Source organism: Lepidochelys kempii, chromosome 18, assembly GCF_965140265.1.
Source record: "Lepidochelys kempii isolate rLepKem1 chromosome 18, rLepKem1.hap2, whole genome shotgun sequence".
NCBI lineage: Eukaryota > Metazoa > Chordata > Testudines > Cheloniidae > Lepidochelys > Lepidochelys kempii.
In genome coordinates, this window is record NC_133273.1 from 14,830,414 (window position 1) to 14,855,500 (window position 25,087).

The following is a 25,087-nucleotide window of genomic DNA, read 5'->3' on the forward strand; positions in this document are numbered from 1 at the left end:
GATTTTCCCATTGATGTGGGTAATTCCCCTCCCTAGGTGTGGCAGTAACTATGGACCAACTCTCCTGTTGACCCAGCCACGTCTACACGGGGGGCTAGGTCGGCTTACTTACAGCGCTCAGAGGGGGGAGAATTGTTCACACCCGCAGCTCGGTGCAGGCTTCAGGGAGCGGTGGGGCTCCACCCCAGGGGTGGCTGCACGCCAGCAAAGGAGCCCGGGGCGGAGCCCGGGGCGGGCTGGAGGCGGGAGAAGGAAGGAGCCCGGGGCTGGAGGAGAGCGGGGAAGGGACCCAGCGAGCGGCAGGGACGCGGATTCCGTGGCCGGCGCAGGCACGCGTGGCCCGGGCAGGGCTGAGACACGCACCGGCCGCGGGGAGCCGGAGCCAGGCGCTCACAGGAGCGGCGCGGGCCGGGGCCGGGCTGAGTCTCGGCGCTGGGAGCCCGGCAGAACTTTCCTCCCGCAGCCGCCGCGTCCCGGCCGGCCGGGCCCTGGGAGCCGCTTCGCTCCGCCGCCCCCTGGTCCCCTCCCTCCGCTCGCTCCTCTTTCATTTCTTCGTCAGCTGCCTCCCCCTGGGCCGGGCCCCCTTCCCCTGGGCTCTCCCTCCTCTCCTCTCTCGCCCTCCAGCCTTTCCTTCCCCTTCTGCTGACCTCCCCTACCTTCCTTCCTTCCTTCCCCCCACACCCACATCCCCTTCTCTTCCCTTCTCCCCCACCAGCCACCCCTATGCCCCACTCCACCATGCTGATGGGGACCATGCCCCCAACGGAGGTGTACCCCTCTGAGCGGGTCATCGTGCTGGTCTCCTGTGTTCTCTCCTTCCTGGGCTCCAGCCTCCTGGTCTTCACCCATGCCCTTTGGCCGGAGCTCCGAACCCGTCCCCGGCAGCTCCTGCTGTACCTCTCCCTGGCCGACCTCCTTTCGGCTGCATCCTACTTCTACGGGGTGCTGCAGGACTTCAACAGGACCTCGTGGGACTGCGTGCTGCAGGGTGCCCTGTCCACCTTCTCCAACGCCAGCTCTTTCTTCTGGACCATGGCCATTGCCTCCTACCTGTACATCACCATTGTGAGGGGCACACCAACGGGCACTGGCCTGCTCTGCTTCTTCCACGTCATGAGGTGGGTGAGTTCTGGTGTTACCCTCATCCCAGGCGCCCACTTCAGCCAAGAAGTGCTGCTGAGAGCCTCTAGACGGGAGCCCCCCTAGTGCCCATCTGTGCCATGGTCCTGGTTGGTGGGTAGGGATGGCTGTTGTGTGTTCCCCACTGCTGCCGGGATTGGTGGTGATGAGCTGCTGGGGACTCAACCTGGTCTCTCCTGAGGCTACTTTGCCCTTCTTTAGCCCCTTTCAAGCCAGGGCTTTGAGGTAATTAACAAATTAAGTGTCTCAATGCCCTGGGGAGGTAGTTCTCATTAAACCCAGATGAGGAAACTGAGGCATGGAGGGATGAAATGACTTGCTCATGGTCATGCAGTGGATCTCTGGCAGAGACAAGGAAAGAACCCAGGAATCCTGGCTCATAGTTCTTACTTTCTCTCCTAGAGTGTCCCACTAGAATACCACATGTACCCAAAGCATGGAGGCGATATTTAGTGCCTCTGCTCCAGTGACAAAGTCCCTCATTTAGAGTGTGTTTACCTAGATCCTTGGTCACCCCACCTCTCTATACTTCCCCTGCACCAGTAATTCAGTAACTGTAGGAGAATGGCAGTTTGAAAGTGAGGAGGCTGCTAGAAAAGCAGTCTGAAGGCTGTTTGGCATATCTGAAGGAAAGCAAGACAAAATAGCTCACGGTTTAACTTGCGCCTGAGTGTTTACTATTTAGCTCGCTGATTTTCCACATCATGTTTAATAAAAGCCTTCATTATGCAATCCGAGCTTGTGTAATCATGTGCCACCTCCAAGCTCAGCCTGACAGTGATCCTTTGGTGCTCTGGGCTGCCAGGTTTTTATAATAAATTACATGGAAAAGGATATAGTTTTAAAAAACCCTCCAGGGCAAGCCAAATAGTGGATTTGGGGGTCTTTTTCTTTGTCAAATGCTTCCATCATCTCATACTTACAAACAGCATTATTTTGGAGATGATTGAATGACTTTGTTGTGCCGGTCTAAAAGATAGGCCAGGGAAAACATCAAGCAAGTCTAAGTGTTAAGTAGAGAAGAAAACTGGATTCTTACACTCAGACGATAATTAGGAGCTAGAGCAACATCTGCTTGAGTGGAAGTCAGAGAGCTTGCAAAAGCAGCTTGATAGCTCAGTGAGTATAGCGTGTGACTTACATGATCTTTGCTATTGTATGTTACAGGATGGTGGGGTGCTTTCATTTTGTCTTCAAATAAAAAGAAGGTGGTGGGGTGGGGGTATGGAAACTATGGAGAGAGGGACTGCTAGTGAGAAGGGCAGGTCTAGTGGTTAGGGAATGGGATTAGGAGCCAAGATCCATGGGGCCAAATTCTGCACCGACTTGCATCCCATCAAACTTGATAAGAATGAATGAGTCTCCGCGGAATCTGATCCATTTGTTCTTTTCCTGTCTCTATCAGGGATATATGGGACCCTGGTCTGTGCCTCAGTTTCTCCATCAGTTTAATACTTCCCAACCTAGCAAGGGTGCAGGGGAGGGGAATTGTAAGGATGGATTGATTGTTTGTGCAGCCTGCTAAGAATTCAAGACGTCCCTTGCCACCACTAGGTACTGGGAGGGAGGATTCAGAAGCTGAACTTCCCCTCTTTGTGAACCTTGTTGGGTTTTATTTTCACACTCCATATAGTCAAAATCAATCACCATGTTCTCTATGTCCTAATAAGCGTCAGCAAGATGTCTGGGTATCATTCGGCTCAAACTTTGCTGTGTTCAAAGGACAAGGCAAGTAATTGACATGGAAGTCCTATTATTGGATTCTGCTTCATAATCAGTTGCACACATACAAAATGGGAAATGATTGCCTAGGAAGGAGTATTGCGGAAAGGGATCTGGGGGTCATAGTGGATCACAAGCTAAATATGAGTCAACAGTGTAACACAGTTGCAAAAAAAGCCAACATTATTCTGGGATGTATTAGCAGGAGTATTGTAAGCAAGACACAAGAAGTAATTCTTCTGCTCTACTCCACACTGATTAGGCCTCAACTGGAATATTGTGTCCAGTTCTGGGTGCTACATTTCAGGAAAGAGGTGGACAAATTGGAGAAAGTCCAGAGAAGAGCAACAAAAATGATTAAAGTTCTAGAAAACATGACCTATGAGGGAAGATTGAAAAAATTGGGTTTCTTTAGTCTGGAGAAGAGAAGACTGAGAGGGGACATAACAGTTTTCAAGTAAATAAAAGGTTGTTACAAGGAGGAGGGAGAAAAATTATTGTTCTTAACCACTGAGGATAGGACAAGAAGCAATGGGCTTAAATTGCTGCAAGGGAGGTTTAGGTTGGACATTAGGAAAAACTTCCTAACTGTCAGAGTGGTTAAGCACTGGAATAAATTGCCTAGGGAGGTTGTGGAATCTCCATCACTGGGGATTTTTAAGAGCAGGTTAGACAAACACCTGTCAGGGATGGTCTAGATAATACTTAATTCTGCCTTGAGTGCAGGGGACTTGACTAGATGACTTCTCAAGGTCCCTTCCAGTTCTGTGATTCTATGATTCATAGATGACTCTGCTGACACACTGCTGTGCAGAGCCTGTGAAATATTTTTACAAGCCTTAAAAATCTGCAAGAAGTTGGAGAGAAAACCAGTGCAGCAGCTGCACCAGTGGGGACTTGTTCCCTGCCCTACCTATCATCATCATAATACCTTGTTCTCCTCTTTCCCCTCCCTCCTTTGTTTTCTTTATTGTGACTTGAGAACTTGGCCATAAAAAGAAAAGGAGGACTTGTGGCACCTTAGAGACTAACCAATTTATTTGAGCATAAGCTTTCGTGAGCTACAGCTCACTTCATCAGATGCATACTGTGGAAAATACAGAAGATGTTTTTATACACACAGACCATGAAAAAATGGGAGTACTCCTTTTCTTTTTGTGAATATAGACTAACACGGCTGTTACTCTGAAACTTGGCCATAAAAGTGCAACTTGGGAAGGATGTTGTCTGATTGGTTATTTTTCAAGGCTCCAAAGTCCTATTGCCCAGACTGAATTGTCTTTTGTATACTGTCCAAAATCCCTTATCCAACAGGACAGGTCAAATCTGGAATAGCCACAAACGTCATGTGACGTTTAGATACTGGGGCATGTGGTGAAAAGTAAATTGAATGGAGGGACAGAGGGGGCTGTATAAAGAGAAGATGTTGTGGTTAGGAGTTAAAGATAAGATAAAATCATTAGGATCCTTGAAGCGTGAAAGGGGGTTAATGGTAGATAGCTCACCAAGGCTCTGATCTTGCAGTGCATTTGTGCACAATTGTGCATATTCCCATTAATTTCAGAGAGACTCCATATGGGCAGCTATCTGTCTGTAAGAGTGCATGGCAGGAGTGGGGTTGATCATAGTTAAATTACCCGTCAAAGGGTTGACATTTTTAAAAAGACAAATGCTATCCTGTGGTTGCCTGTGCCTTATGGTGGAAAAAAGAGTTGCAATTCTCTCTTTGACGTTCAATTTAATCAATCCGAGACTTTTTTTTTTTAATTGACGTGCCCCTGTGATGGCGGAATGTGTGCTGGATGGTTTACCCTAGATTTTTCCTCTTAAGGAAGTAGGATTGTTGCTTAGATGAATCTGCCAGACTGGTTTCTTGGTTGTTGACTGAGTAGTAACACATGCTCCGTTTTAGCAGCCAATCTGGGGAGCTCCATCATACGCATTCAGTTTTGTTGTGCTGGGCCTCAAGATGATGGAGTTAATTTTGAGTCTGCTTAAATATTTGGAATGTGCGTTAGTCCCAGTATCCTGGCCACAAAATTCCAAGTTAGTTAATTATGTTCTGGTTCTCTGAATAGCCCACAGAATCTCAACTGGACACAATTTTCTTTGCTTCCTATCCAAAATTGTGTAGTACGGTTGTGTGCTATTAAACAGCTTCTGCTGTCCACCCAGAAGCGGCTGCATGCCTTTGGGGAGCTAAGCAATTAGAGAGAGAGCATGTGTGTATGACTATGTATCCATACATGTCTGCAGCACACTTTGTTATCCTTTCAAATACAGGGCTGTGTAAATGTAAAATACTGTTGTATTACCCATCTGAGATTTCAGTGAAATGGCTCTTAAACTTACTGCGAAAGTACTGATGGCAAAATGTTTTCATGAAGGTGAGATTGTCCATAAACTCTTAAGTGCTGCTGATAACAGGTAAGAAGCTGTTGCACCTTGCTTTGGTTTTATAGGGTAGCTCACCAAAGGCTATTTATTACAGGTGAGGTCAAGTTCAGTGGAAACACATGAACGGTAGTGCTGTAGCGTGTAAATCCTTAGTCACATATCCGTGAAGGGTGCTCCTCCTGGTGACAGAAGGTGATGATGCTCTGATGACACTCAAACCAGATCCACTCCTAAATCTAGAGTAACTAGACTAGGAGACCTCATAGTTGTCCCCAGCTATTGCTAGCTAGCAACGCTGGTGGGAATAGAAAGTGTATTGAGTAGCCCGTGTAGATAGAGGAATAGAATATAAATATTTATTTTCTTCCCAAAGGATCCCAAAGCATTTTACCAATGACATACATGCAGTACAAATGAAATGCAACCACCTCTGAGGTGCGGGGGGGAGCAGCTTGCCAGCCACTGCACACAGCATGTTGTATCGGTAGAGGTGGGGGCCAAAGATACCAGGGCAAATGACTGATTTTATTAAAAAGTGCTGGGTAGTCTTCAGTGTCCATGGAGAGCAGAGAGAACCTTGACTTTTAAGGTCTCCTGAAGAGACTCATGCACCAAACTCCAAGTATTGGCCTCCCCCACTTACATAACCTAAAACTGTGTATGTTTATACAAGCACTCTGGAACTTCAGCAGCCGATGGACCTACCACCAGGTCTGGCAGCCCTATTGGGTGATGGTCTGGGATGCTGTGAAACGAAAGCGGGCCATGAGTGGCAAGATTTGGGTGCAGATCCTGCCAGTCCCAAAGTTCAAGGGTGTGAGGACCCAAACCCTAAGTTTAGGGGAAAGGTTTGGCTCTGGGTTCTGGTTAAGGTGCATCTCTGGATAAAACCCTCTGCAGCTCGTGGCTCCTATTTCCAGAAGCCCAGCCCCCTTTTTTGAGGATGCAAATTTCTGCTCACAAAAAAAAAAGGAAAAAAAAAGAAAATGCACTTGTGGTTTTGTGGCAGCACAAATCCTACCACTTGAACGGGTCGCGGCCGTTCTTGCACAGGCAGCATGCTGCAAATCCTCCCAGGACTTGTAGGAATATAAACCGCTGCATGAAATATGTCAAAAGGAGAACAATTAAACAGCCTGACCCCAGATACTTTTTGGGGGTGGGGGTGGGGAGGAGGAGAGTGTGTGAGGAAACTGAAATGGAAAGCTGAGATGGGAGCTTCTTGTACCCCAAACTCCTCATCCAGTAGGTGTGGCAGGAGCCCTGCAGCAATAATAAGCACCCTAGTGTGTATTAATATTAGCAGTTATCTAATAATAACCATACTTAGTTCATTGCTTTGATAGCTAGTAATAGCTGGGGACAGTTCTCCTGGGCTAATTTCTCTAAGTCTGAGTGTATCTGCTTTGTGTGTCATCAGAGCATCGCCTTCTGTTACCAAGTTGAGTACCATTTGTGGCTGCATACGTGTCTGTGTATTTACACGCTAAGGCAATACTAATCGGGTGTTGGCACTTCACTGATCAGACGTGTAACAGCCTTTTGTGAGTCCCAATAAAACAACCCAACTTGCAACGATGCTTTACGTCAGTACCTCTCAAAGCACTTCACTGAGGAGGTCAGTATCATTGTCTCCATTTTACAGATGGGGACACTGAGGCACAGAGGAAAAGTGACTTACCCAGAGTCTCTCAGCAGGCCAGTGAAAGAGCTGAGAATAGAACCAAGTTTCTCCCGGGTTCTAGTCTATTGATCTCACCACTAGGCACCGCTTCCAAGTGCTTTACAAATATAAATGAATCCTCTCAGCCCCTGTGAGGTAGGGGAGCGCAGCTATCCCTATTTTACGGATGGGGGAAACTGAGGAATATAGAAATTAAATACTGTATTTTCAGAAGTTCCAGGCACCCCAACTTTGAGTGCTCAGCCCTTCTGAAGACTGGGGCCTAAGAGACTGTTTCCCCAAAAGGGGGAGGAGAGAGGGAGTAACCCAAGCCAGGAATAAAATTCAGTTCTGCTCCCTTTGTTACTGTGCTGTTGGTATGCACCTTGGGTGTGTCCTGTGGCCAACAGCAAAATATCTTCAAATGTATGTGCTAAGGAGTGCCCTGGTAGCCTAGGAATAAACCATTCCAGAATGCGTGCCTCTGTGATCTTCTTGGCTAAGCAGTTGGGAGCTAATCCTGGCATGGACGTGCATGGCTGTAGCAGCTCTAAAAGCAGGGGGGCTGGAACAATTTTTATAGTGGGGGGGGCTGAGAGCCACTGACCTGTACACCCTGTATATGATGGAAACCACTTCAAGGCCGAGGGTGCCGCTGCACCTCCAGCACTGTGACTAAAAGGCCCAATTCAGAACATCGCTTAGTGTCCCAAACCGAAATTTTCCATGCTTAGAAACTGCCAGTGCTTCCCAGTTTTCTGATTTCACACCAGTAGGCACCTGTCTTGCTCTGACCTCTGTTGTTCATTTACTGTTGAATAGCCGGGAAGCTGAATAGTATGGAAAAATATCAAACCCCATTTGCAGTCAGAGCTGGGGTAGTTATTAGTTCTGAATAACAATCAGGAATTTTATTTTTATTTTTTATTTTTCCTGTTCACAAATCAATCCTGATATCTGAAGAAATATTTGCTGACTGCTTTGAATAAACAACTCTTCAGCCTATGGGGTGATTTGTGAACCGTTCTCTCTCCATATTCATGGAGTATGATAGGCCATCTCCGTCACATGGACATGGTATAAATTTTTTGCCTCCTGACTGGATGAGTAAATGTTATAAAATTGGAGAATGATAAAATCGCAAACAACACAAGCTCTGGCAATAATTTTCAGGCAAGTGATCATTCATGCCAAGATGTATGAAACTTCTGGGATTCAACAGACATTTTCACAAACACTCAGCAGTGGTCTGAATACTTCTGAAAAGCCAATGCACGGGGGGATTCCTCCATGTGGAACGTCTTTCTGCAGAAGTATTTTCAAAGGGCAGCATTGGACCAGCTCTATTAGTGCTTACAGCTGCCTGAATCTCTTTCTGAAACATCTGAAGTCTGGTTATCTGCTTCTGCTGTTTGCATTGTACTGCCCCAGTGGATGGCAACCTTGGTGTGGTGGAGTGGCTTGAGTGTGCCCATGATGCTAAGAGCAGTTCCCTCAGGGGTCTCGCACTCCTGGCAGGGTCACCCAAGGTGGCAAAGTTGAAGGTGATGTTCCAGATGAACAGCGATCTCCCCTCCTCCCCCTACCCGCCCCCCCCAAGTCCTCAACATCAGAACAGGCAGATGAAGAGACCATTTCTCTCAATGGCTGTGAAGGTGGATGAAGGTTGCAGTAGGATGAAGGTCTCCAATCATGGTGGTTTCCTTGCCATTGGATTATGATCCTCCTCCTGCCAAGCACCACGTGGACACTGGTTTGCAACAGTATCTCCATGTTTAAAGAAATCACGCACTGGTACCTTCCGTCCAGATTGGCCCCTTCCCTTGGGAAATGTCTGCCCCAACTGTGAGAAGATCTGCGGATCCACCAGCAATAAAGGGCTGTCGTTTTATAGAAGACCATCATCCTTGAACTCTGAGGGATCGCCAACTGTGGCAAATTCTCATTTTGATGTTTACGGGAGATAATGTGCTGAGCCCAAACCCCAGCTCCAAGCACACCATACCATGATTGATTGATTGATGTTAGACCTGAAGAGAGAAAGTGTGGATGGTTTTGTGGTTAAGGTCCTGGGCTTGAGACTGAGGAGATCTAGATTCAGTTTTCAGCTCTGCCACAGACCCCCTGTGACCTTGGGCAAATCACTTAATCTCTCTGTGCTTCAGTTTCCCATCTGTAAAATGGGCATACAACACATGGGCGTAGTGAAGATAAATTCATTAATATTTGTCAAGCACTCAGCTACTACTGTGATAAGCACCATAGAAAACTCTCTATATGTTGCGGGCACTGCTTGCTTTCTGTGTATTAATTATGTGTGGTAGTTATTCCCCCCCAACCCCACCCGCCTACAGCAGTATACTAGGCTTGGAAAAAACGTAGACTGGCTGGTTAGAAAGGACAAGGGATCTGGAATTGATTTTAAGAGCACTGTCCTCCCATAGATCCTTCACTGGGCGTAGCTGCTCAGGATCAGCTGCTAGTAGGATTAAGAACCTAGAAAGATGACTAAGGAAATAGGACATTTGCCTTGTTTTCTTGACATCTGGAGGGGTGTTTATTCTGGGCTTTTGTCGCTGTCAGGCTACTTTTTTCACCTCTTGAGGATCATGTCTACTGCCACCTCCCCAGGCCTTGCAGAGTGGAATAATATGGAAGGGACAGATTTTGTTTCCAAGTAAATGTGGGCTGGCATTGTAGCAATGGAGAGATTCACAGCTAGTTGGATCAGGGGCTAGGCTTGTCCTCTGCACTTTAAGATACTGGGTGGGAGTTGGGGTCGGGGGGAACATTTTATGCTTGTGTCTGTGAATTCCTGTGGTTCTCATTTATGGATTTTTGTGGGCTGCCCAAGGTGTCTCATGACTTCATTTCCCTTCTGTTTTTGGCTGCGGTTATCTACTAGAGATGGTCCTGAAACAACACACTGGCTCTGAACATCCTGACACTTTGGGGATTTCCTCTCTTGGTCTGAACTGTGTACATCAGGCTCATATGCTTATGCTCTCTCATAAATTCCTGTATTTGCCACCAATGCTTGTATTTACCCACCTAAAAAGACACTTACACATTCTGCCTCCTCCAAAACCAACTCCTCCTTCCCAAAGTAGCTACCATGTGGCAATTTTCCAAAGTAGTTGCCCAAAGAAGAAGTAGGATATTGATGCCTTTACTTGACCAATTGGCACTTACGTTTAAGTGCCAATTAGATGTCTACATGCAAGATTTAGGTGCCCAGTGTCATTGCCCATGTTTGAAAACTGGGCTCCAGCTGATTTGCTCTTGAATCAGCTGACTCCGTAGCGTGTTCCAACTGTAATAGATTTTTGTACACACAAGTCCAGGTGCTTGCGTGTTTCAGTGAGAAGAATGGAGAGGATTACTACACATGACTGCAGTTTGGCAGCGAAGTGCCAAGAAAAGAGTTTGGGCTGGCAGAGAGAAAAAGGATGAAAGATTATATTGCTGGTCACCTGCGGTGGTGGTAGGAAATGATAGGTCTCTCTGAGTGACCTGTCTGAGTGTTTATACGCTCCTGTCAGAGTAGGATGGGGAATTGGTGCTGCAAACTGATGCCATGTGGCCAATGCTACAAATTCAGAGCAATAGAAAAATGAAGACTTTTCTTGTCCAAGCCCCCGTTGTTCTTTGGTTGCATGGCAGCTGCAGCTTTGGCTGCTTGGTGATCTTACCTTGCACTGACAAAATAAATCTAAAATGCTGCCCTTCTGTTTTGGTAGCATCTTGTACTGGTGGAAATGATTGCACAGGATTCAAAGCAACATGATTAGACCTACTGTTTGCTTAAATCCTTGAAACTGTGGAGAGGATTCTTATGCCATGTGCATCTCAATGGTACCTTCCTGTAGGTCAATAAGCAACATGTCTAGAATCTATCACCCATGGCTTTTCTTTCTATCATCCTCTCCCCAGTGGGGAAGTTGTGTGTATCCTGCCTGCTGAGAGAACCTGGGAGAAAGAAGTATCTGTCCAAGTCACTTAGCTGGAGCCTGATCCTGTATTTGTCATGTAGGCAAAACTCCTGTTTTCACTGTGCATACAGAACTTGAGATCAGGGCCCCTGAAAGATGGCTTCACTGCATGGTCTGTCAGGCACAGGTGAGTCTATATTATGATGGCATTGATAGTGGCAGAGCCTGCCTTTGAACAGGACTGTATTCTGTTCACGTATAAACTAGTTCACAATAGGGCTTTTGTGATGCCTGGGCTTCTTGCTGGATCACGTATTCCTGCAGAGCTTAGCTCCTCTCCAGTCATGCAAATCCTGCCTCAAGAATGGTTGATGAGAAATCTCAATGGTTGGCTAAATTTTAGGAGAAGAGAGGGGTGAACCTAACTAGTCAGCTGTAGGAAGGAGTGCATCCATCCCCTGTTGTGTCAAAGTACTGTGTTCTTTTAAAGTTGCATGAAAGTTTCCTAAATACTACAGTGCTGTGGGCCTAATAAATGCAGGTGAGAAATCAATAGAACTGATCCACCATCCATAGAGTTCCATTTGGAGGATTTAGTTGTCTCTCTCTTTTCCTGCTCTTATTTTTTTCCCAGTGTTTGGATTTTCCTTCCTTCAGATCAAGGATCTGCTGCGCGTTAGACTGTGTGAACTGGAGGAATCGTAGGTCACCTCAGTGATTGTCTCTAGTGACAAGAGGAAATGCCAGGATGTTGGAATTGTTGTAGCCGTACTCTCTGGAACTGAGCAAGCCATGTTACCCTGTTTTTAAAAAAACAACCACCACAAAACCTCTGCTTCAGTCTGACGTCGGGGAAATAAGGAAGTGGAAGAGGAAGCAGGGATGAAATGTCATCGTGTCTCTTTCACACAACTTCCAGGGTAGAAAGAGCCCAGCTCCGAGAATAGATTAATTGGGACATCTCCAGCTGTTGTGCAGGTCCTGAGATGGAATTAAATTGGGAAGGGTGTTGGCATGCATTGTGCCTTACTGCGCCTTGGGGTTCCCATGCGTGCTGACTGGATTTCCCAGCTGTCCAGGTGCTGGAGTCACCAGCTGATTATCCAAGGAGACTTCACTGTCCTCAGTGCTGAGGGTTTTGCTTACTGTCTGTGACCTGTTCCCCGTTCTTCACTGTGTGGTGACGGTGAACTGAACTGTGTCCTCTTCCCCCTCCCATTCTCTCTTCTCAGCTGGGGAGTCCCATTTGCCATCACAGTGGCTGCTGTCGCTCTGAAGAAGATTGGCTATGATGCATCAAACGTCTCTGTGGGCTGGTGCTGGGTCAACCTGCAAGCGGCAGATCGGGTCCTGTGGATGCTGTTGACAGGGAAGTTGTGGGAGCTGCTGGCATATGTGATCCTACCAGTCCTTTACATCCTCATCAAGAAGCACATCAATAGAGCGGTTGGTACCCTGGCTGCTTTTGCTTTATATAAGGCTGACTTATGATATCACTAAGGCTCTCAAGGCATGCTATCCACTACATAGATTGGAACCGCTTCGCCCATCCCTGAAATGCAACCACCTCTGGGGAGCATCAGTGCACAGCACCACTACCCAGTGACTTAGCATGAGATGAACCTGGCACCTATTTAAAAACTGTAAAGGGTAGGGGACGTGAAAAGGTAGAATGTAAATATTGGAGTAGGGCATTGGGGGCAAAATCCAGATCTAGTGTAATCGAAGGCCACTTTAGTGGAGTTGATCCACCTACACTAGGCCTGAATTTGCCCCCTGGGGGGCGGTGTAAAACATCCTTAGCCTGGCAAAAAGTGCTGTAGGATCTTGAGAGGCTGCTTTGTGCTAGGCACTGGATACACACACCTAATAAAAAATTTAGCTCCTGCCCCAAAGATCTTTCAATGTATACAACAAATAAAAATGAAATCCTGGTGAGCATAAGAACTCAGAGGGCCAGGTTAGCACTTGAGCAATGTGGAAATATAAACCTAAACTATGCCACAGTGGCAGGACACAGGGACCTCCAGAGGACAAATTCCTATATTTCCCCTAAATTATGGATTTTAAAAAAGCCAACCCTAAAAATGTCATCTTCCTCTGGCCACCAGTCACATGTGCTTGTCAGGGTGATAATTAGAGAGAGCAGACAGCTAAGGGATTGGTTAGGCTAGACATTCAGAAGGTGGGATGTTTCTCCCGCCCGACTCTAATGAGGAAACCTGGCTTGCCGTCTCCCAAAGAATGGCTGGTTTTCCTGCCATGAGACCAGGCATCACCTGGTCACGTCTGTATTGGAAACACTGGGGAATATCCTCAGTGCCTGGAGGTCTAGGAAGAGGAGTCTGAGAAGATTCATGGCTGTTTATCACCTGTTGCCCATCTCTGAACTAGCTGGGACTCTGTGTTCTATCAAAGACGACAGTGTGACTGTCTGGAAATCCAATCTGCCCCTTTCCCCACCCGTCTGTTCTGTGCCAGAGACTTTCAGGCACTGTCCTCTCCCTCATGTGCCCCGGGCTCTGATTGCTCTGCAGGAAGGGAGCTGAACACAAGCGGTTGTCAAAGCCGATTCTTGTAATTGGTTTCCGAGGGCTAGAGGCAGCAGCATGCTGGGCCATCTGGACTGCAGCTTTTCTCCCTTCTCCTGAGCTTTCCCCTGTAGCTTGGAACTGTGCTGAGCCTGATAGCCCAAGGACTGCGGTCTCACAGCTCTCCTCCAGCCCCGGGGGGGCGGTCTGCCACTTCCAAGGAACAGCGATAAATAACCTTCCCTCCCTGCTGCGGCAGCTTGTTTAGTCAGTGCTGGTTTTGGAGTGCCTTATAAGCCAGCGTGGGTTTGCGACATGTGCTCTCTTGTGATTGTGAGAGCAGCTGTGTTAGGACAGGAATGCAGAATGCTGGCAGGTTGTATTCTTTCCCGAGAGAGTCTTGTACCCCTATAGAAATGGCTGGGGCTTTACTGATGGCCCTTGGAGGGGGTCTAACTCCCAGCTGCCCTGTGAGGTCCATCTGTGTGTGATTGCACCGAGCTTTTCTGGGGCAATGGCCTTTTGCTGGCAGGACTGCTAGCAGTGGGAGGAGCAGGAGGAATGGGGGTTGGGGGAAGGGAAGGGTATAAAATTTTATACGCTATGCAACACATGTGAGAGGGAGGAGGAGTTTTCAGCGGGACACCTGTGATGGGTTTTGAGAGGTGTCAGTTCAGTGGCTTTCTGCTCATTTCACCAGCTGAGAATCTGGCCCTTAATCTCTTGATTTCCCGCTCTGTAAAATGGGGATAATCCTTCCCTGCCTCACACACATAAGCGCATGGATACTACAGTGGTGTGGTTATGCAAATACCTGAATAGACGGTTAGTCCTCTGGAGACCACAGAAGCAATAATAATTAATACTTTGCTCTTTATAGTTGTTTTTTATCTGTGGATCTTGGTTTTATAAAAGCAGGCTGAGATTACCCCTATTTCACAGGCACGTACAGATTAAGTGACTTGCCAAAGGCCATGCAGCAACACAGTGGCAGAGCCAGGAATGGTCCCCAGGTTTCTCAACAATCCGTGAACCTATTTTGTAACGCATTACTGATGTTTACGTTGCTATAGCTGTGATTGTTCTTAATTATATAGCAACCTAGGTGTACGTGGTGCTCACGTAGAATACTGAAAAAGTTGAGGTGTCCCATTCTGCCCTCCTTTACATCTGGGTGGCCCTCTTGGAATTTGGCCCAAAATCTGTGTTCCAAAGAACAGAGAGAACAGCTAGGCTGGAGTCCAACCTGGGCAGTCTCTGTCCGGCTGGGGCATTCCTTTGGCTGAGGGTGTAGCAGTGGGCAGAATGCAAAGGGTTAATTGTCTTTGGCAAGAAGCCACCAGCGTGAGCATTTGCAATAACCTAGTATTGGAACTTCAGAGTCTTTCATTTTTTCTTTCCTTCGAAGCATGCGGCACTCTCTGAATATCGCCCCATACTAGCCAGGGCTCCTGCCTTTCAGCCCAGGACTTCCATAGCAGATAAGAAATTGATCCTCATCCCTCTCATTTTCATCTTCCTCCGCATCTGGAGCACTATCCGATTCATCCTGACCCTCTGCAGCTCCCCTGCCGTGCAAAATCCAGTCCTGGTGGTCCTGCATGTAAGTACCTGCTGGTCACTGCACTCCCCTGACAGGTCCATATGGGAGATGGGGCGGGTGAGAAGTGATGGGCTTGCCCATGTCTGAGACATGCAGTTCTTGGTCCCTACCATTTTCAGGGCTAGATGTAACAGTGCAGGGACTTAGAGAACGGCCTGCATGATTTGTGTGTGCCACAAGCAAAGACTTCATGCTGGACCAAGATCATAGAATCATAGAAATGTAGGGCTGGGATGGGACCTCGAGAAGTTCAGCCCCCTGCTCTCTGGCAGGACCAAACAAAACTAGACCATCCCTGGCAAGCTTGTGTCCAACCTATCTTTAAAACCCCTCAACAGAGGGGATTCCACAAGCTCCCATGTTAAGCTCTGGAATAAGCTTCCTACTCTTATAGTTCAGAAATTTTTTCCCAATATCTAACCTAAATCTCCTGGCTACTGATTAAGCTCATTACTACTTGTCCTACCTTCAGTGAGCACTGAGAACAATTGATCACAGTCTTCTTTATAGCAGCCTTTAACATATTCAAAGACTGTTATCATATCCCTCCTCTGTCTCCTTTTCTCAACACTAACCCTGCCCAGTTTTTGTAACTTTTCCTAATAGGTCAGATTTTCTAAATCTTTTATCATTTTTTTGTTGTTGTTGCTCTCCTCTGAATACTCTCCAGTTTGTACAGATCTTTCCCAAAGTGTGGGGCCCAGAATTGGACACACTACTCCAATTGAGGCTTTTCTCTTGTTCTCACTGACTGCTGTGCACAAGCCATATAATTTTCTATAAGCACGAGAGTGTACAAAGAAAGGGTTAGTGTGTGATTCTCCCAGTTCCTTTTTACAAAGGCACCTGGGGTGCGGGGCAGATGTCCGTTTCTTTCTCTGAAATAGACCACGCTGTGACTCATTATCCTAAACCAGCATTTCCTAAAGCGGGGGGTGATCCGTCGGGGAGAGCTAGTCAGGGGGCACAGATGCACCTCTGCTTTCCTTTTTAAAAATCTTCCTTCAAAATGTGACCCGGGTATAACCGATGCAGCAGATGTCTGCCTATGTTTGCAGAGAGCCTGAAACAATAGCTCAGAGATGTGGGCTGCCCCATTCTGTTCAGAGGGCCAGGATGACATACTTTAAATCTCAAAATGGTTAACTAGTCCACTGCTCATCAAAGCAGGGAAGAAAGGAGAGGAAGGGTCATATTCTGAAGATCTATACAAGATAGTCCAGTGTTTCTCAAAGTGAGGGCAATGTCCCCATGGATGGGCAGGGCTTGGAAAATGAATCCATTAAGACGGGTAGCTGTCGAGCAACACAGCAGAGTTGCAGAGGATGGACGTGATTGATTTTCCTGACAGGTGGGGAGTTCAGCTCCCACAATTTTGGGCAGTGCTGTCCTGAACAATATTTCCTCCCTCTAACGTAACATTCCAGACTTGTGTGGTTCTGCGGAACGTGTCTCAACGTTGCTATGGATCAGCAAAGCCTTTTTTTATGCCTGTGGTGGAGCAGCTTCGTGGCGGATATTTTTGCTAATCCCTTTATAAGTCACATAGACCCCACTCCTGATTGGCGCTAATGCCTGGGGAGCCCTGTTGCCAATGGATGGAGGGAGGAAAACCAACAAACGTGATTAAAAATCGAATGCTGCCGCATCAAAAAATGCCCTGCCCAGGAGCAGCCGTTTCAGCAGCATCTAGTGGCCAGAGGGGCAAACTGCAGCCAAAAAGTGTTTTCCCCCTGTCCCAGCTGCTAAGGATGCAGCGCGAGATCCATGTCGTAGGCTAGAAACTCGGTGACCGTCTCTCCCGGAATGGGACTGTTGGTTCTAACGGAATAGAGCTGAACTTCTCCTGGGTGCCAATGTCTCGCATTCAAGGAGCTGGATGGAGGTGCTCACATTTCAAACAGAAAGAGGATCTGAGATATTGCCTGCATGAGCTGCTACTCGGCTTTAGGGAGTTCCAAAGCCAGGCTATTTTTGGCTTGGTTTATGGCTTTGCTGTTGTTTGAGCCGACCCTCCATTAATACACAGATATGACACGTTCTGTAAAGCAAGGGTCTTGTGAAATGGAATGGCCTTAATTTTCCTATCCCCGGTCTCTTTCTATCCCCCCTCTCTTTTTTTCCTCTCCATCTCTTGACTCATCTTTCATGTCTGGGTATCTGACCAGCTCTCACTCTTTTATTAAACATTCCTGTTTACTTTACTGTCTCAACCTTTTTTCCTCTTTTTCTCTCCCTGCCTCTGCTCTTTCCTGGTCTCTCCTCCCCAGTGTCTTTTTCTCTCCCTCTGTTTTCTGACTCTTCCCCACCATTTCTCCATAGCCCTATGTCCTGGCCTCTCTTAGGGTGGGCCCAGAGCACAGGTTGTCTTTGCCCTCCTAAAGTGGGTGATGGCTTTGGAGGGACAGTGACTGTGGGGATATTCCCTTCCAAATGCAGGTGAGTTGTCTGTCTTTCCTGACTGCTTAGGGGCTTGGTTTTCTTTTTGGTGCAGGGATGATGTCCCAGACCCTCGTCCTCTCAAGGCTATAACCCTCTGCTCTGCCAGTTCAGTGACTGTCTTGGCCTAGTTTAGCATCTGATTGCTTCTGGGATGGGGGAGAGACACCTCCTGCAACTGCTTGGGGCTAATTTTCACTTTCTGCCCTTGCAGGGAATTGGGAACACGTTCCAGGGAGGCGCCAACTGCATCATGTTTGTCCTCTGCACCCGTGTGATCCGGACCCGGCTGCTCTCTTCCCTTTGCTGTGGTCACTACGGAGGCTTGCGTCAGTCTTTGCAGAGGCTAGAGAGGGGTTACCAGGATGCCGAGCCCCCCATGAACACACAGGCTGAACAGACGGAGGCCGAATTCGCAAGCACCTGAGCCTTGAATCTCCACGTCTGAGTGTGAGATTCCGTCGTTCTTGGTAAAGGTTTAACTGTGAGTGCTGCCTGTGCACAGCTGAGTTCCTGTAGTCGGGGTAATTGCCATGGGTGGCCCGGAGGCAGAGGAGGAAAACAACAGCGAGCTTCATTAAGAGAGATGAATTCAGCTGCCAAAGCGAGAGAAGAGAATTCCAATGCGGCTGGTTCTGCAGCACTCCTGCAGGATAACTGTCCATCTCTGGGTGTTTTACAAGCATCAGTGAATTGATTCACACATGGCCTCTGTCAGACAGAGAAGTATGGAAAATGGGGAAACAAGGCACAGAGGCAGTTGGTGGTGCAGAGGGAATAGAAGCTGTATCTCTTGACCCTTTAGCCGCCCAATCACGTCCCCCCATATATCAATTGACAACGCATGCAGCCGAGTATAGATAGGGATCTGTGGTTACTGCCATTGCCTGCCTATCTGTGGTACATATATGGCCCCCGTTTCCTTAGTAACTGAGTACCGTGCACTCTTTATTCTATTTATCCGCACACTATCCTTGTGAGGTTGGGAAGTAGGGCAGTGCTATTAGTCCCACTTCACAGAGAGGGAGATTAGGCACAGAGAGGCTAAGTGACTTGCCCAAGGTCACTCAAGACTGTAGCAGAGTAGGGACTTGAGCCCTGGTCTCCCAGGTCATAAATTAGTGTCCTAATCCCTGGACCATCCTTTCTCAAACTGCCTGGCTATGTTAAGAGTCCTGTTTCCATTTTGAGGTGTAGCCCAGCAGGAACATAATGCAGAGCTGGGAGAGTGCTAAGACTTTGCCCATATGATGAGAGCTGTGTGGTAGGAGTCTGAATATCACAGTGTTGGATGGAACAGATTCTGGCAAAGCCCTCTGACTTCAATATGGAGCTGCAGCCCATGGAGACAACAGGTCCCACGGTGCCATGTTTAATCTGCTCAGATCCAGGTGGCTCCCTGCGCATGGTAGTCTCTGCAAAAGTAGCTGCAAGCCTTGCAGCGTTCCCTGACCTGTATTGGCCCTTCAGGGTACACTCCCACCACCATTAGTGCAGAGGGGTGAACCTGAAAAAGGCAGCGGTCTTTCTAGAGTCACTGTGAGCAGCTGGAGGTGCATGGCGGTTGGTGAACACTGGGTGTTACGCACGAGGGAGGGACATGACATATCTTTGGGTGAGCTCCTGCCACCTGTTTTTCCTCCTTGTTCTCTCCTGATACAAATGCAAGGCTTGGAAAAGCAGAGCAGGATTTTGCTTCCTACCCACATGTGTTTTTAAAAAAAACTATTTGTAATCAGCTTTTGCAGAAAATTAGCAACACATGAGCTGTCGGGGGGTGGGGAAGGGGCAGAGGGCAGCAGCCCAACTCCCGTTGCTCCATGCACACAGCTGTTCAGAGACAGCTCTCATTAGTGTAACTAATATTAGACCTGAGCACATGGCGGTCAAATGATCTAGCGACCACCCAAGGTCTAATCCTGGCTGGGAGGATGAATTAGGGTGTGGCTTGGCGTAAAATCTTTAAACGAAGTGCACGTGGGAGATTGGCGACGGTATTATTCTGTATCCCAGTAATGCCTCAACTTCCTGCTGGGGGGGCGGGGATGCTGTTGGGCCACATGCTGCATAGACATATAGGAAGGCAAAGGCCGTGCTCCAATGAGCTTACAGTCGTTCTTGCTACGTCACCAGGGTGTTGAGCGGCTGACTCGGTTAATATTCGTAAAGCATGGGGAAGGTGCATTCATGTAAGTATTATGGGCAGATCACTTTTAGATAGGGTTCCCACCTTTGAAATGCAAAAAAACCAGCACCCCTCCCACCCAAGACAAGCCTACTGCAACCCCAACCACAAGGCAACTTTGCAACCCCGGCCCCTTCAACAGCTATTTATAGTATCTAGAGCAGTGGTCTCCAAAGTGGGGAGCGCGCACCCCAGGGGGTGCGCAAGACCATCCCTGGGGGTGTGCGGCAGGAGGAGCACCGGCGGCAACAGCACTCCTGGACCTTTGATTCTTCGGCAGCCCGGCGGCGGCAGCTCGGCTCTCTTCCCGCTCTGTCTTCGGCGGCAGCTCAGCTTTCTTCCTGCTCCGTCTTCGGCGGCCCACCGGCAGCAGTTGGCCCTGGGGGTGCGCGATCCAAAAAGTTTGGAGACCACTGATCTAGAGAGAGAACACATATAGATAACCTCACCCGTGTTCTCTCGTGACTCAAACCTTCTCACACACCCGCGCAGTGTGCTTGCGTGTTGGTGGGCAGACAGCTGCTGTATTTTCAGCCGTTTGCATCTGTTATTTCTAAACTGCAAAAGTGGGAACACTGCAGCATCTTCAGCTGAGCACAAAAACTGTTGACGTTCGATATCCCAGGGTAGTGGGATGATGAGGCAAATGTTTAGACCTATGTAAAAAAATAAAAACCCCAGCAGATTAAATTATTTTTCTGGCAACGGGCAAATCCATAAAAAAGAAACCGGCCCGGCCAGTCAAATACGAGCCAGGTGGTAACTCTATTCACAGTGTATGTATGCACAGCAGCTGGGAGGTGTGACTGCAGCATGAACAGACTTACCTGCAATAGCTTTGATCTAGCTAGCTGGAATAACAAGAGTGGCATGGGCTAGGTGCCAGAGTATATACCCAGGGTCCCGGGCAGGGTTATGCTCAAGCAGCTAGCTCTGGGTGCCATGACTTCACTACTAGTGTTAGTCGAGTTGACTAGATCAAAGCTAGCTCAGGTAAGTCTGTACCTGCTGCAGTCACACCTCTGATTGCAGCGTAGACAGATCCTTAGAGCTCTGTCCTGCAAACAGAAGCATCTATTACCTTGATAACGAGCAAGTAACCAGCCCAGTACCTAAACCTCATGTTGCCAACCGTGAACATTGCACGTGACTTGATTAATGGCAACTACAGTTTCCTTTCTTATAGAGGGGGAGAGACTAGGCATTAAAACTGAAATTAAACCCTTGCTTCATTTGAATCTTTTGAAGCTGCTCTCAGAAGAGGAAATAAGAATTCTGATAGTCACCAAGATACTTTTTTTAAATGCAGCAAAACCACCTTCTCTCTCAATTCCTCTTTCCATATAACTCCAAAGGAAGATTGAAAAAAAAGCTGGGTTTGGTTAGTCTGGAGAAGAGAAGGCGGCCGGGGAGGGGAGGGGAGGGGAGCGGGGGAGAGAGATAAGTCTTCAAGTACATAAAAGGTTGTTATAAGAGGAGGGTGACAAATTGTTCTCCTTATCCAGTGAGGACAGAACAGGAAGCAATGGGCTTAAATTGCAGCAAGGGAAATTTAGTTTAGGCATTAGGAGAAACTTAACTGTCAGGGTAGTTAAGCACTGGAACAAATTACTTAGGGAGGCTGTGGGCCAGTCTGTTTGTGGAGACACAGCCTTCCCTACCCGGCCCTCCATACAGTTTTGCAACCCCGATGTGGCCCTCGGGCCAAAACGTTTGCCCACCCCTGTCCTAGATCTTAACCTGTTTGCTTTTGTTTTGAACAGGTAACTGAATTACCACCAAGTGCCTATAGAGGGAGCTAGAGGCATGAGGAAAAGGAACTCCCACTTGAACAATTAACGTGCAGGCAACGACTGAGAGCGTCTTTATGGAAAACTCGCTCCATGGAATTCAGATGCCAGCTGCCTTAGCTCTTGTCTCAAGATTTCCGGGAATGTGCTACCGGGTCACACTTTAACTTCCAGTCTCATACCCATGCCCCTTCTGCAGAAGTTTACAAATGGTTCCTGGGTTCTGATTTTCTATTTTACTAAGAGGATTTCTCACCGTGCGGCTGGAGTGGGGGAAAATCCACAACGTTCTGAAAACTCCAGCATTTTCTGAGGGGAAGCACCTTGGATGTGTGATCAATTTATCACCTGTTTCATGAGGCCTTCAAGGGGGCTCCTGCTCTTCTATGCTTCAGATGGTGGATGAGGGACAATAACTTGGCAAAGTCTTTCTTGGTTCTCCTTGGGGTGGGGATGTGTCTTGGATGTTTTGCTCCTTTTTCGGTGTCACAGCAGCTCATCTTCCTTCTGGATTTGGGATGTGAATGAGCTTGGGTGGCCGCTTGACTAAATCATGGCTCTGTGGACAGTTTGGTACTGAGGGTAGGTAAGTGGGTGAGTGTATCAACCCGGCCATCCAGCGAGAACAGCCCCTGAAGGGGACAGCATGAACATATGGACACATTTTGCTGCACAAATCCTAAATCCAGATTTTCCTCCTTCCAAGGCACTGTCTGTTTTTATTAATGCTCCCCTTCTCCCACCGTGGTTTTTAAAATCACAGCTTGGGCTTTAGGAGATGCCATCCCTTTTAGAACACATCCTGTTTACAGATCCTCAACTATCCTTTCCTGGTGCACTTCCAAAACCTTTGTCTTTTTAACAAAGTCCTCACCGGATTCCTGTCTCTGTATGGACAGCGGTCTCCTTCTGGTGCATTTTTTTTTTATGGAGATGTTGTTATTCAGTGTGTGATAACGGCACAGATTGGTCTGCCAACACCTCTCCAGCCTGGGTTGGGGGAGGAGAGAGATTGTGTGACAGTGTTTTACAAGTTCGCAGTGTGTCTGTAATTTAACAAATGATTGTCTAAGGCATGTGCAGGGTGACTAAGCACAAGTCTTCCATGCCAATTGTAGATGTTGCTCTTCCCGATTGTTTTTACTCGGATATCAAGCTCTGACCAGCATGGGGAGCAACCTGCTGAGCTGTGTGTGTGTGGGTTGGTTGATGTCACTTGGAATGTCCACTGCTCTCTTGGTATAAAATTAAAGGCAGCATCGCCTGTTATCAAGGGTGCACAGCACTTCCCTTTTAAGTGTCTGGTTTTGGTTGCTTTATAACTTTGCCACGCTTTAACCACTGGGGTTGAAATTTTCCATGCCGTGTGTCTGCCTCGGGTTGGTTTGTGAGTTTCAGTCAACATGATTTAGCCATTGCCAAGAATGAGGTGGGGGGGAGAGGGGCGAGACGTTGCTCAACATTTTTTAAAAAAAAATTCTGGTGCCCTTTTTCCTGAGATGTTCCAGTGTCCCCATGTTTTGCAGAAGAGACTTGAAATGCAGTGAAGGGGTGGCCATGGGGCCAGTGAGGCCAAGTTCTGAGCCTTTGAAAATCTCAGCTCATGCGTGGGGAGACTTCTTACAAACTAACCAGCAAAATCACAGCAGATTTCACCCTCACTGAGCCTCACAGCTCCTTGTGCTGACCAGACTGGCTGGGCTCCAGCCCTGCCTACAGGAGCCATCGTGAACTTCCTCCGTTCACACTGCCTAGCCAAGGTGAGACAAGAGCTGGATGGGGAGGAGGGGAGAGGAAGGAGTAGAAGAAGACAAGGAACTGGGTGGGAAGGGGAGACGGGAAGCTGGGGAGAGGGAAGGGAAGAAGGACACTGAGGTGTGAGGGGGAAGACTGCGAATTGTTGAGTAATAAGACTGGGTCTGGCATCCAGGAAGGGATGAGAGTCAGGGAACAGGGAAATGAGATCGTACAAGGAGACAGAGACTGATCGAGCAAGGAGACTAGGACTGGGAACCAGAAGGGGGGGGTGGGTCTGACGAGGAGGTGGGGGAAGCAGGGGTGGAACTTGGACAAGGAGCCAGGGAGGGGGTGGGGTGGGCCAACTGGGATTGGATGAGGAGCACAGAATGCCAGGTGCAATGGGAGCACGGCAGGGATGATTGGAGGCCCGGGGTGCAGGGGGGAACAAATTGCACAAGGAGCTGGAAAGAAGGGTCAGTGACTGGGTCTGGTAGGAGTGTGGGGGAGAATGGGACTCGGAGGGGGAGCGTAGGATTGGCTGTGCAACCTTAATTTGGCCCCCTTGTGTGTATGCTTCATGGTAGTCGTTAATTACACGATCACGTACTGTTTCTTCCATGGGACCCCTGCCTCGTTCAGCACAGGACAGTGCTTCAGGGAGGGATCAGGGCTGTGTTGTCTGTAAAACCCTGCCTCGTTTGTCGCAGATGTTGAAAGCTGTGCAGGGGCATTTGCTTGAGTGGCCAAGTCTCAAGGGTGCAGAGCACTAGCTTTTGCTTGAAAGAAGTCAAAGGGGAGCTCAAAAGGCAGGGTGCCCAGGTGGTGCCTTGGCAGCTGGGCAGGGCATGGGGCCAGGGGACTGCAGGAAGAGAAAGGAGGGTCTCATGGTAAAGGCTGCTGGATGCTTCACTGAAGAGCTGGAATTTTTCTCTGCCCCAGAATTGCTGTGTGATGCTGGGCAAGATGCTTAAACTGAACTTCTCCCGGGTGGTCGCTGGTGGTGTGTTCCTCGTTTTCTGGTGCCTGACTGGAGACCCTGGGCTCTCCTTTGCAGCAGGGCTGGGCACTCACAGCTGCAACTGAAGTCGCTGGGAGCTGTGCTTTGAATATAGGAAGGGCTAGATAACAGTAAATACTCTGAAAAATCCGGTCCTCGGTGCTTCAAATTGGGCACCCAAAACGAGTGGATGATTTTGACCTTAATCTGCGTCCCTTCCCCCTTCTGTAAAATGGGAATCATACCACCCCTCCCCTCAAGGGGTGTCGTGAAAGTAATTCGGTTTTGTGACACGCTCGGGTACCACATCAATGAGCACCATAGAGAGGTCCCTGCGGGAATTAATAAATCGTTTGAATCGTGTGCAGTAAATAAAGCCTGGAGTCACACACACAACGATGAGGCTAAAACAAAAGATCAAATAGCTGCTTATTATGCAAGCACCATCCATGCTCCTGCCCCTTTAAAATGCCTGGAGGACCAAACTCCATGGAATAGCCCTGTGTCCACTTAAAGCAAAGGCAGAATGCTGGTGTGGCAGGTTTAAAGTGTCAGGAGAGCTGAAAGTTTATATAAGGCTCTGTAAACATTTCATCTACTCCTCCTCCTGCCTCGGAGATCTTACAACTGCTGGATGAATCAAGGAAACTCCTGGTGAAACAAGTGATAGGATTTCAAATATATTCCACCCCCACCTGCTGGAATCATCCTTCCAGCCAAGGAGACCTGGCTGGGCAGCATCTCTCTCAACCAATGCCATTTTTAATTGCCTGTAGAGGTCACTCTTGAGAGATACACAGCTCTCCTTTCTTGGAGGGAGCGGGAGCTCTTGGCATCTTACCTGCTGTATTGAATTCCATGTGACATCTACTCCTACATAACCACAGCGTAAACCCTTGCTTCTTCTGAGCGCCTGAGATAGGGAAAAGGAACGCCGGGCTTGGCAAA

The 25,087-nt window shown here is 48.1% G+C and overlaps 1 protein-coding gene across 4 annotated transcripts; it reads left to right on the top strand.

The window, feature by feature from the left end:
- The first annotated feature begins 406 nt into the window (after positions 1-406).
- GPR157 (G protein-coupled receptor 157) lies at positions 407-22,699 on the top strand. Of its 4 annotated transcripts, none has more exons than XR_012155537.1 (5): positions 407-1,118; positions 12,087-12,300; positions 14,794-14,988; positions 17,642-17,911; positions 21,376-22,699. XR_012155537.1 is itself a non-coding variant. In XM_073316554.1 (5 exons), the coding sequence occupies exons 1-4, from the start codon at positions 724-726 to the stop codon at positions 17,852-17,854; spliced, it is 1,017 nt and encodes a 338-aa protein (XP_073172655.1). In that variant the 5' UTR covers positions 407-723; the 3' UTR covers positions 17,855-17,897; positions 21,376-22,699. The 4 variants fall into 4 exon arrangements, 3 of the variants coding, with proteins under 3 accessions (XP_073172655.1, XP_073172656.1, XP_073172657.1); XM_073316554.1 differs by having other exon boundaries at positions 17,642-17,897; XM_073316555.1 differs by having other exon boundaries at positions 17,642-17,877.
- Positions 22,700-25,087: the final 2,388 nt, after the last annotated feature.

Bases quoted from the DNA above. Each gene is read 5' to 3' on its own strand.
- GPR157 (XM_073316554.1), top strand. From the start codon at position 724: ATGCCCCACTCCACCATGCTGATGGGGACCATGCCCCCAACGGAGGTG. The intron at 12,301-14,793 runs GTTGGTACCCTG...TTTCCTTCGAAG, and splicing joins AGAAGCACATCAATAGAGCG to CATGCGGCACTCTCTGAATA. The intron at 14,989-17,641 runs GTAAGTACCTGC...CTGCCCTTGCAG, and splicing joins CAGTCCTGGTGGTCCTGCAT to GGAATTGGGAACACGTTCCA.